This window comes from Ambystoma mexicanum, chromosome 7p, assembly GCF_040938575.1.
Source record: "Ambystoma mexicanum isolate Mex_15411 chromosome 7p, UKY_AmexF1_1, whole genome shotgun sequence".
Taxonomy (NCBI): Eukaryota; Metazoa; Chordata; class Amphibia; order Caudata; family Ambystomatidae; genus Ambystoma; species Ambystoma mexicanum.
In genome coordinates, this window is record NC_090939.1 from 71,890,220 (window position 1) to 71,903,222 (window position 13,003).

The window sequence follows — 13,003 nt, forward strand, 5'->3', positions numbered from 1 at the left end:
CTAGGAGCAATCCTAGATACTCAGAAAGGGTTCACCTTCCCTTCGGAAGAAAGAATTCGGAATATACTACTGCAAATTCCGCTTTATCAGTCAGGTCAACAAATAACGGTACGCAAAGCAATGCGGTTACTGGGCATGATGGCGTCATGCATTTACCTGGTCCCCCACGTCTGCGCATGCGTCCCATGCAGGAATGGTTGGCGAAACAGTGGTCTCAGGCAAGTGGTCAGTGGGACGATCCAGTGGTCGTTTCGCCAACACTCGTACAGAGCTTACACTGGTGGACAAGAGAGAATCTCGCAAGGGGAAAACCCTTTTACGATCCAGAGGTACAGGCAGTGGTGACTACAGATGCATGCCTGACTGGGTGGGGAGCTCACCATCTCCACCACACAGCTCAGGGTCTCTGGTCTCACTCAGTAGCCAAGAACCACATCAATCTGCTAGAGCTTCTGGCAGTATTCCGAGCGCTTCGGGCTTTCGAGCCCCATCTGCTAAATTTGTCGGTGCAGATCCGGACGGACAGCACGACAGCCATGTTCTATCTGAACAAACAAGGAGGGACTCGTTCGCCAAATCTGTCCAAGCTTGCCCAGAAAATCTGGATATGGGCACTCAGACGGAACATCTTCCTGTCATCACAACATGTTCCAGGGGAGCTCAATTCCCTAGCGGATGCCCTAAGCAGAGACTCCCTCCCAGAAGAACACGAATGGGTCCTTCACAGAGATATCGTAGAAGATCTCTTCTCTCGGTGGGGTTTCCCCACTATAGACCTATTCGCCACAAGCGAAAACAAACAATGCCCAGGATTTGCATCCAGGTTCCCCCAGCCAGACTCCCAAGGGAACGCCCTGTGGATGAACTGGTCAGGGATGTTTGCGTACGCTTTTCCACCAACTCCTCTCATCAGGAAGGTGGTGTACAAGATGAACAAGGAATCGATGACGCTCATCCTAGTTGCTCCCATGTGGGCGAGACAACCATTGTTTCCACACCTACGCAGGATGGCGGTGTGCGAGCCCATCAAACTCCCAGCCTGGTACAACCTACTGTCCCAGCAACAAGGTCAAACAGTGCACCAGGAACCCAACTCAATGAACCTGGCAGCATGGCTCCTGAGGTCATAGAGTTTGGCCATCTCAATTTACCACAGAGGTGTATGGACATCCTAAAAGAATCCAGGAAACCAAACACAAGGCACTGTTACTTTGACAAGTGGAAGAGATTCGTTATTTGGTGCCAGAATAAACAAATCAACCCAGTTGATTGCACTCCTTCCAACGTTGTAACATACATGCTCCACCTGCTGGACGCAGGTTTGGTTTTTAACTCTCTGAAAGTACACCTGGCAGCCCTCTCGGCTTACACCACATCCCATAACAAAGTATCGTGGTGGAAAGTACCAGTAGTTAAAGCCTTGATGGAAGGAGTAAAGAGACTTCACCCTCCTATTTCGAACCCACCGCCAGGATGGGACCTCAATGTGGTGCTAGCTAAGCTCATGGGCCCCCCTTTCGAACCCATGCATAAAAGTAGTCTCAAAAACCTGACTTATAAAACGGCCTTCTTAGTAGCCATTACCTCTATAAGAAGGGTCAGTGAAATTCAGGCTCTGTCAGTGCAGGATCCTTTCTTTACTATCCACAAAGACAAACTGGTTTTACGCACACACCCTAGGTTCTCACCTAAATTTATATCTAAGTTCCATGTAAACCAGTCCATCGAGCTTCCGGCTTTCTTCCAGAACCCGCAAAGCTCAGCTGAGGTGAAACTACACACCCTTGATGTGCGTAGGGCGGTCCTCTACTATGTAAATAAAACCAGACCGCTAAGGAAAACAGATCAACTGTTTGTCTCCGTAGCTACAGGCAGAGAAGGGGATCGCGTCTCTAAAGGCGTGATCTCGAAGTGGATTATCAACTGTATACAGCTGTGTTACTCTCTTTCTGAAAAAACTCTGCCTTTTACGCCAAGGGCCCATTCTACTAGAGGCATTGGGGCCACTCTGGCTTTCATTGCAAATGTTCCCCTCGACACCATTTGCAAAGCAGCTACTTGGAGCTCTATTCACACTTTTACTCAGCATTACTGCATTGACACTCATTCCAAGACAGATACACAAGTGGGACAAGCGGTTCTAAGACACCTGTTTGCTCATGACCCTTCTCACATCCCACCTCCTTCTTCTGGTACTGCTCGCTAATCTATGCACAGCATGTGATCTAAGCAGATTCCACAAGCCTCAGAAGGGATACATTACTCACCGTAATCGTATTTCTGATGCTTGTATCTGCTTAGATTCACATGCGACCCACCCTTCCTCCCCTCCGAGAGAAGGCGCATGATTGCTTGTAGTCTTACCTTCTGTCTATCTGCTTGGATTATCTGTACTCACGCTACTCCTCATGCTTCCTCATGTCAGAAAAAATACAATCTGAGGATCCTAGACGCGTGAGGGATCTTGGGTACAGTGGACGTCACACTAGGGATAGTATTACTGGCACGCCTGTGTCGACGCCCATTTTCGAGTTTCGAAAAACAAACTGTAATACTCCGCAGCTTCCACTAGATGTCGGCCTATGCACAGCATGTGAATCTAAGCAGATACAAGCATCAAAAATACGATTACGGTGAGTAATGTATCATATATATATATATATATATTTTTTTTTTTTTTAAATGTATTATTTAATTTATCACCGAGGATTCCCAGTCTGACGACGGGGAATATTCAAGCATGTGAATCTATGAAAGATACCAATGCTGGAGAAATACAGTTACAGGTAAGTAACTAAGACATCACAAATAAGTAAGTTCAAAATAAAAAAAGTTTAATCATAATAGAAAAATCATGTTAAAAAGGTCAACAAAAGATCAGCCATTGATTTTAGAAACAGTAATTATGTACTGTTAATAGATCAGCAAGCAGTACACGAAATTGCACCTCTGTTGTTACTAACCCACACAACGTACATATTTGTTTGCTTTTTCTTTTTGAAAATCAATAGCATAACTTTTGTGACCTTTTTTTAACATCATTTTTCTATTATGATTAAACTTTATTTTATTTTGAACTTAATTATTTGTGATCTATTGGTTAGTATATGTTAACCTAGCCTTCTGCAGTCGGTCTGCACCTCCTGTGCGTCTATGAAAGGGGTAGCCTTTTGACTCTGCCCTTTGCTCCACCAGAGGTTACTAGCCTCCATGCTCACCCATTCGGCCTCTGTATACCGAATTTTTAACCCATAAAGGGGTAAAAAAAAAAGTGACTAATTGAGACCGGGTCAGTTTTTCTTTCAACCTAGATAGGCGGCCCACCAGCGTACCCTAGGGATAAAAAATAATACCCAAAGCCAGCTAGTATTGGTTGGAGGGATAGAACAGCGTGTAAATAAATAGAAAAAAGAAACTTGATAATTGAACGAAAGGACCAATACTTCTATTGTCTGTGTGTGTGTGACAATTGGGGCAATCCATTCACCATTACGGCCACTGTTCGGTGCGTTCAGTTTGGTAGGACCCAGTGACTTGTGGGGACTGTATTACTTGCTCTATTATCTGTGTTCTCATGTGCAATCTTCTTAGCCTGTTTTCTCTCTCTCTCTCCAGCCACAGGTGCAGGAAATTCGCGTGCCTCCAGGTCATGGGCGGCATGGCCAATGGGGACCCCGTTGGCTGCTTCCTCCGCCAGAGTGTAGCACCTAGGAGGAAGATGCTGGCCCGGCGAAGAGGCTCCCTCGCCATTACTTGGCTGCTCTTGGCCACTTCTGGCTGCTTGGCTGACATGGGTGCGTTTCCAAAAGGATTGTTTGTTTTTCCAACAGAGTGGCTTGGGACCCAGCCAAAGGCAGACCTGTGCTCTGCTCTGATCTTGGGGGTCAATGGGCCATTTCCTCAGAGTAGTCACCCAAACTATCCTAGCATAAAGGGTGCAAAATGTGCACCCATCGCCACCGATTGTTTAGATTGGCAAGTAAGAAATGGTCTACTGTGTTCAAGTGTAGAATTGAGGTGGCGAGTGGCTTTTTATGGCTGGCTAGTAGCTTGCAATTTAGAATGTTTATTCCTGCTAGCATAACATCCTGGTGTATATTGCCTAGAATATCCTGGCCAATAGGTAGAAAAGTAATATCCTCACAGACATGGAAGCCGATAGATCCGGTGTCTACACACCACCCTTACTGTCCCGGGTCACATGCCACCCCTTAGCATCATGCTAGACCTCCCATCACCTCATGTCTGAGATGCCAGCATAGACAATCTTTGTGGACTTGTGCCCCACACTATTTTGGCAACATAACATCCCACAAGACCTGCCACTGTATATCATCCGGGCAGACATATCTTAAAAGGCATGCCAGCACATTCCATCCTGGATGACATGCCAACCTATATAATCCTGGCTAAGCAGCCACCCTATTCCAACACTTACGCAGCATATCAGCCTGGCAAATATGCCAGCCAATACTATAGCAGGGCTAACATGACACACCAAATATCCTGGCAAACATCCCAGCCGATATCTTCCTGAGACTGACTTGCCACACTGCACATGTGCCAGCTGATATTATCTTGGCGGATATTCCACCCCATACAAACCTGGTTGACATGACACACCATGCAGTTCTGCAGACATTGTTGACATGTCTGCTCTCATGACATCCTGGTATACCTATGTGCCATCCTCGCTATCGCTTGCTGTACTATACCAAACTGGCAGGCAGCCCAGCCATTACCATCATGGGGCTAACATTCCACCCAATATCGTTCTGGCAGCTAGGCTATCCAACATGCCACCCTATACTATCCTAGTATACACTCCACACCGTACTATCCTGACCAGATACCATTCTGGGGTCGAATTGCCACCCTGTGCTACCACGCTAGACATACCATCCTGGCAGACATGCCTGGCGATACCATCCTGCGGCAAGCATGACACCCCATACAATCTTATCAGACATTATACCGACCAATGCCATCTTTACATAGATTCCAAAACATCCCATCCGGATAGACATCCCACACCATACCATCCTGGACAGACTTGCCATGTATGTGGCACTGCCTCAGATGATGACTAAAATGTCTTTGATAACACCAAGTCCCACTGCTTCCTTAAGCAAACTTTTCTCTCCGTTTACACTCTACCCTTCAAGGTCTGCTATCCCCAGCACTTGCTCTACCTAATCTCTTGTTTCTTCCAACAACTTGGCGCTCTACTCCGACCCCTCCACCCCACTAAGATCCCGGTCTCCCTCACTGCCCTTCTCACCTCTTCTTCCTCTGGACTGACTCCCATCCTCTGAAGGAACCAGCCTTGTGTTGCAATAAACCCTGTTATACCACAAATCGTTAAAGAACTAGCGCCCCTAAGCGGCCAGCGTTTGAATTAAATGGCCCTCCTCAATGTATGCAACTGCCCCGCCAACTCCTTTTGCTTCAAACTCTGCTCGATCGCAAGTATTGAAGACTTTTCGATGCCTCTTTGATCGGACACTTTCCCCCTCTTGAAATCCCCAAGGACCTGACCCCACCTCCATCCCTAGAGGAGTTGCCCAGGCCGCTGGCCTCGGTACTCGCATCTTTGCCCGCTGTGCCTCCCCATTGGGACAGGTCTCCTCGTCTGGTTTCTCCTTTCACCTCTATCGTATTCTTCTTTGCTGAATTCATTCCTGATCTCGCTAACAGAATCTGACCGGTCATCGACACATAACTGGATGGCCTTACGCGGTCTCATCCCAGCTCATCAAAGACTGGAGTGATCTTCTCTGCCTACCCACAGTGCACCACCTCTTCTCCCCGATGCCCTAACTCCTTCCTCAAAGGCTCCCGATGGACAGAACCTGATGGCCATTGGAGAGATCTGCCCCTCTCATCTCCAGTCTACTCGACTCGACTACTGCTCCAGTCTACTCTTAGTCCACCCGCTACTTGCACTCTTCAGAACCTCATCACCCACCCCTCTGCATTTAACTCCGCTCATGGACACGCCCTTCCCCTATATGTTGTCTTCCATGTCCTATCACTCGTACGCACCCTTTACTCAAGCAAGACCTTCGCCTCCCCCTGTTGCTCTCCATCTTGCTTTTGAACTTTCTCCCTACTTGCCCCATCACTGGAACACCCAACTCCGATATCTACTACCAACCTCATAGCACTTAAATCAGTACTTCAACAATATCTTGTCCTTGAAACTGCACCCTCGCTCCCATTTCAATATGCCCCCCTTTCGCAACTCTCCTGCACCCTCATCTATGCCCTACCGCTGTCACTCTATGCCCACCCCCAAGCCCCTCCCCATCTACTCCTATGCCTATTTTCCCATATACATAATTCTAAGGCACAAGGCTACACAATTGCCTTGCGTTCTATACTGACCTCTGAAAGTATTTCTGATCCAAGCACAAGTTCGTTCTAGTTCTAACTGGCCGCCGTGCCTATTGAAGTGGGCCTTTTCCACGTTCACCACCATGGCTCAGGAGTTGGTGCCGTTCCACATGGACCTCTATGCATCATGAGGTGGCGCTATTCCACATTGATTTCTACGCACCATGAAGTGGCCCTCTTCAATGCTAAGCTGTACGCACCATGTTAATGTCTTTCTTTCACATTGTACCCCATGTATCGTGATGTGGACCTATTCGAAATGTGCTCCCCAGACCCAGTGTGGAGCTCCTATACCGTGTTAACCTCCGAACTCTTTGCTGGGCCCATTCCTGAGGTGGTCCTATTCCATATTGGCCTCCATGCCCAATCAATGGGCCTCTTCCATCCCCATGAGCTCGCGCCATTTCATATTGACCCCCATCTACCATGAATTGGTACTATTCCCCTTTGATCTCTGTATCCAAAGAGCTGGTCCTCTTCCATCTTAACCTCCACACCCCCTGTCCAGGTCCTACTCCACGCTGACCTCCAAGCTTCCATCGTAACCTCTACACCCCCTGTCCAGGTCCTACTCCACGCTGACCTCCAAGAAAATGGAAGTTGTGAACATCAGTGACTCTCTGGTGGGTACTCTCACAAATTGTCTTTAGAGGTAAAGAAAAGGGGAACTCCATGGTGAGACTGGGCAGGCCCTGTTCTTCGTGATTGGTATGATAATGATATGATATGGCATTTATAAGGCGCCTGTACGCAAGTGATTAGAACAGTGCCTCTTTTGCGTGCTAATGTATTGTCCCCCAATTTTGCAGGTGACGTGCCACGTTTCATGGTACAGCCCCTGTCGACGTTCCAGAAGTACGGGGGCTCGGTCACCCTGAGTTGTGCGGTGGAGCCTTTGGTGGCCAGTGTTTCTTGGCGACTGGATGGGAAGGAGCTGGCCGGCGAAGAGGGTGCCCTGGGAATCCGGATTGCAGGTGGCACGCTCACCATCGCAGCCCTGCGGAACGACACGGTGGGGCGGTACCAGTGCATTGGCCGGATGTCGGTGGGAGCCATCGCCAGTGTTCCCGCCATTGTCACGTTAGCCAGTGAGTACTGTGCGCTTCTGGGATGTGCCGCCCATCCCTATATATTGCAGTCGCTCGTCGCCACGTGGCTGCCAGCCTTGGCTGAACAGGGCCGATTCTAGGCCTTTCAGGGCTGCTGACGAATGGGCCATGAATTCCTCCAACTTTGCGAATGTTTTTTCTATTTATTTATCTTAATTCATCCGTGTAACTCCTACTGTGAATATACTTATGCATTAGTATGGTTTAATATATAAAAAAGGAAATCAATACGTTTCAAAGTAAGTTTTAAAATGAACCTTTTAATATACCTTTGCATTGCTATGCCAAAGTTCAAGATACAAGGCCCCAAGAAAATACATATGCAAAAAACCTGCATATGTTGAGATGGAGTTCAAAGTGGCTTTCCTTCAGCTGCCCTCCCAAAGCCTGTCCCATCCTCCTTCCTATCTTCTAATCCTCGCTCAAAACCCTGAAGTCATGCAGTTCGTTTTTAATATTATAATGGGGGGAGTGGGAGGGGATGGGCGGGCGCCAAGTATTTTCCCCTCAAGTGATGTCCTCCCCATTGGCACAAAATAAGGTACGCCGTTGCCTTTTTAAAAGAGATTTTTGTTTTCAATATTAAAACAAACCTCCTTAGCGCTCCCTTCTAATTCTCTATTGGTTGCCTAATTTCAAACTGTTTAGCTCTTTTGGTTTTATTTAATTTATTTTCATTCTTAATAACGCGCCAGATCGCCTGAGGGCCTCAAGGCGCACATATGACAGACGGGAGTCGGCAACATAGTACAGGTTCCCAATGTTTGTGCCGTCAACCTTTGGGATTCCACCCCAAGCATTGAGGTGTAGCGCATGTGTTGTGGTTTTAATGGATGCAGTTTCCCGTTTGGTGCAGGCCCACTGCAATGGGAGAGGATCTTGCAATTTAAGTGCGTGCGAAGGTCTCTGAGGGTCTGTGAATTGTTTGCTTGGATTTCTGGGTCCACGCAGTGTCTGGGGAAGGAATTGGGTCTGAGGCCTGACTCTCCAACTGCTCATTTTGACCTGTATTTGCCTGCAGACATTCTTCTCTTCGGTATTCTTGAATGCAGGGGGATAGTTCTAGGAAGTTGGGTGCTCTTGACTGTTGGTCATGGAGTGATCCTGGTAATCCTACGCACAAACATGTTATTATGCAATGCAAGTTCTCGGGCATGTTCCCCTGGCTCTGACCTTTAAATCTCACTAAACTCTACGGTGGTTGCCATGAGTACTATTGAATTTCATCCCGAGAGATGATCTATTTTTCCAGTCCAGGCCTCTATCACGCTAATCTTCTCTGCTTTTCAATGAACTACATGCTCGCTGATGTGCGCTTAGTAGACCAGCCTTGTTCTGGATAGCCACGTAGCTGATGTGCGCTTTGTAGATCAGCCTTGTTCTGGATAGCCACATACACCCTTGCTGATTGCGCTTCGTAGACCAGCTTTGTTCTGGATAACCACGTATACCCTTGCTAATGTGCGCTTCGTAGACCAGCCTTGTTCTGGATAGCCACATACACCCTCACTGATTGCGCTTCGTAGACCAGCCTTGTTCTGGATAGCCACGTACACCCTCGCTAATGTGCGCTTCGTAGACCAGCCTTGTTCTGTATAGCCACATACACCCTCACTGATTGCGCTTCGTAGACCAGCATTGTTCTGGATAACCACATACACCCTCACTGATTGCGCTTCGTAGACCAGCCTTGTTCTGGATAGCCACGTAGCTGATGTGCGCTTTGTAGACCAGCCTTGTTCTGGATAGCCACATACACCCTCACTGATTGCGCTTCGTAGACCAGCATTGTTCTGGATAGCCACGTGCACCCTCGCTGATGTGTGCTTCGTAGATCAGCCTTGTTCTGGATAGCCACATACACCCTTGCTGATGTCTGCTTCGTAGACCAGCCTTGTTCTGGATAGCTACATACACCCTCGCTGGTGTGCGCTTTGTAGACCAGCCTTGTTCTGGATAGCTACATACACCCTCGCTGGTGTGCGCTTTGTAGACCAGCCTTGTTCTGGATAGCCACATACACCCTTGCTGGTGTGCGCTTCGTAGACCAGCCTTGTTCTGGATAGCTACATACACCCTCGCTGGTGTGCGCTTTGTAGACCAGCCTTGTTCTGGATTTCAACATACACCCTTGCTGATGTGCGCTTCGTAGACCAGCCTTGTTGTGGATAGCCACATACACCCTTGCTGATGTGCGCTTCGTAGACCAGCCTTGTTCTGGATAGCCACATACACCGTTGCTGATGTGCGCTTCGTAGACCAGCCTTGTTCTGGATAGCCACATACACCCTTGCTGATGTGGGCTTCGTAGACCAGCCTTGTTCTGGATAGCCACATACACCCTTGCTGATGTGCGCTTCGTAGACCAGCCTTGTTCTGGATAGCCACATACACCGTTGCTGATGTGCGCTTCGTAGATCAGCCTTGTTCTGGATAGCCACATACACCCTTGCTGATGTGCGCTTCGTAGACCAGCTTTGTTGTGGATAGCCACATACACCGTCGCTGATGTGCGCTTCGTAGACCAGCCTTGTTCTGGATAGCCACATACACCCTTGCTGATGTGCGCTTCGTAGACCAGCCTTGTTCTGGATAGCCACATACACCCTTGCTGATGTGCGCTTCGTGGATAGCCACATACACCGTCGCTGATGTGCGCTTCGTAGACCAGCCTTGTTCTGGATAGCCACATACACCCTCGCTGATGTGCGCTTCGTAGACCAGCCTTGTTCTGGATGGCCACGTGCCCCCTCGCTGATGTGCGCTTCGTAGACCAGCCTTGTTCTGGATAATCACATTGTTTTGTGAATGGCTCGGCCGCCTTCACTTTTGAGCTTGCCAGTTGTTGTGCTTGATTTGCTAGTGTAGTGTGAATCACAGCATTGAAATGCAGGATCTATTTTAGCTCCTGAGTTTGAAATGTGAGCAGTAATACATTTTTAAAACGGTTATGTTCTTTGTTGCTTTTTTATTCTAGTAGTAGTCTGCAAACCTGTACATTCTCTTCGAAAGATTCCTCTGCTACCCCGAATCTATCTGTATATTAAAACGTGTCCCTGGAATGGTATCGAGTAGGATTGTACACACGATATTAACTAGCAAAATGCATTTGAGCACATCCATGATTTTATTCCACTTTGTACTCCTCCCTCCATTAGTGCATCTGCCTCGGGAGGTTGCCTGCACACAGCTGGGCAAACTGCTCCACCCCACACCTATAGGGGCTGCACTATCCATAGGGACCTTGCTGGCTTTTTCCCACCTCTGAGGCACTGGTTTCTTGATGGCCACCCTGTAGCTGTAGTCCCAAAGGTGGGTATTTTTGGCTCGCTTTCTCACCCTAGAGATGGCTGCCCACTTCTGGTTGCCCTTTTCTGTTCTTCGTCCCACCCTGGAAGTGGCTGTACTGCCAAAGGGAAGCCTGTGTGCCCCGCCTCCAACAGTCTGGGTACCTGCACTCACAGTGGTAGCCCTTGTCGGTACCGCTTCCCACTCCGGAGGTGCTTGCACACGCTTGGGTCGCCCTCTGGTCTCCTGCACTCAAAGGAGGAGGATGCACACCCTTGGGTAGGCGGCTGGTAACCTTCCCACCCTGAAGGTGGCTGCACACCTTTTGAGTAGCCCTCTGCTCTCCTTCCACTCTGGAGGTGGCTGCATGCCCTGCAGTAGGTCATCAGTCTATTTTCCACCTTCTGGTTGGTTGCACACCCATGGGAGACCCCCTGGTCTCCTCTCCACCATGGAGGTAGCTGCATTCAGCTGGGTAGGCAACTGGACTTGTTACACTATGGGGGGGGGTTGCTCCCTCTTGGGTAACCCACTGGTGTCTTGGGTAACCCACTGGTGTCTTGGGTAACCCACTGGTTTCTTTGCACCCTGGGGGTGGTTACACACCCTAGTGTAGTGCACTGTACCACTTTTAGCCCCGGAGGTGACTGCAAGTGGGACAAGACAACAGAAAGAAAGCACCTACTGTTCTGCAAACAGAAACTTAAGGTCCACAGAAACAAACCACACCTATAGAGAATAACTGTGGCGGGGATAACACCCCCCCCCCCCCCACACCGCTCCCCCTACTACTAGATCTAATAACTCAATCCATGAAATTCCAGATACCTCCAAGAAAGCAAGGTTTCATTATATCACTATGAACCAAACAACCCAACAAACCAGCTCACAAAACCAACTCCTACAAACGCAGCCTACAGACGGCTGTATCGCTCACTGGCATCCGCAAATCGAAGAACAAATGATGTGCTATAGACCGACAACTGAAGGGAGGAGAGGACCTTGCAGAATATCATACACTGACAAATGTGTCCAGATACAGCCTGCTCAGTCGCAGACCAGAGTGAAACCGACCGACACACAAACCAGGAACCCCTGAAGAAGAGTAACCAGGCGAAACCCACTTTCTCCTTCCTTGCGCTATTTTGGAGCCCGTGATGAGATGAAAACAAACTTTTCGAAGCTAAAAGATGGACCGAAAGTGCAAAAAGCGTTAGAATGACGAGCAGCATAAGACGCCCAAAAAACCGTTAACCGCCCAGGAGGACCCTTGACGCTAAACGGACATTGGGTGGCTAATCAAATATATGGGCAGAACAGAACAAACACTACACGGCCAGTCTCCAAATGTGTGCTTGCAACGCTTCATCTCCGCGTTGGCACTACGCGCTCGGCTTTGTGAAGGCAATAAAGCATTATTGTGTTGCACTGGCTGCACTGCCATGGAGCACACTGAGCCACTTATGTAGACGCTCTCCAGAGCGGGAGGCCTGCCCCTCGCCCCCGCCACCAGGTCTGGCTCGGCCTCATCTCTCAATTGGAACCAGGAGTGGGAGCCGGCGAGAGAAAGAGGAGCTGCTGGAATGCGGTGTTGTTTTCGTTAAAATAATACTTTAAAAAAAAATAAAATAAGGGCGAATGGGAGCGCGATGGGGCCTTGTCATCGAGACATTAATCAGGAGTGAAAGGTTCAGGCTGGGGCCTGGCGGGAGGAAAGGTGGGACTGCGAGGGAGATGGCGGGGGCAGCAGCCGCCTGGAACCGAGTTGTGGTGCAGAGCTGCAGGGAGCTAGGCCTCAGCTGCACAGATTGCTTCACGGCGGGAGGAAAGGTGGGACGGCGCGGGAGATGGCGGGGCAGCACCAAGCTGTGGTGCGGAGCTGCAGGGAGCTAGACCTCAGCTCCACAGATTGCGTCACGGCGGGAGGAAAGGTGGGACTGCGAGGGAGATGGCTGGGCAGCACCAAGCTGTGGTGCGGAGCTGCAGGGAGCTAGGCCTCAGCTCCACAGATTGCGTCACGGTGGGAGGAAAGGTGGGACGGCACGGGAGATGGTGGGGCAGCACCGAGCTGTGGTGCGGAGCTGCAGGCAGCTAGGCCTCAGCTCCACAGATTGCTTCACGGCGGGAGGAAAGGTCTACGGCGCAGGAGATGGCGGGGGCAGCAGCCGGCTGGAACCAAGTTGTGGTGCAGAGCTGCAGGGAGTTGGCCT

The 13,003-nt window shown here is 49.3% G+C and overlaps 1 protein-coding gene across 2 annotated transcripts in view; it reads left to right on the plus strand.

Moving 5' to 3' along the window:
- The window catches only part of BOC (BOC cell adhesion associated, oncogene regulated), a 216,990-nt gene that overhangs the window by 116,773 nt on the left and 87,214 nt on the right, over nt 1-13,003 (plus strand). For both annotated transcript variants that reach the window (XM_069635800.1, XM_069635799.1), the window contains exons 2-3: nt 3,616-3,794; nt 7,206-7,484. In XM_069635800.1, coding sequence (XP_069491901.1) covers nt 3,650-3,794; nt 7,206-7,484 — 424 coding nt within the window. In that variant the 5' untranslated portion in view covers nt 3,616-3,649. The remainder of the gene's footprint in view (nt 1-3,615; nt 3,795-7,205; nt 7,485-13,003) is intronic.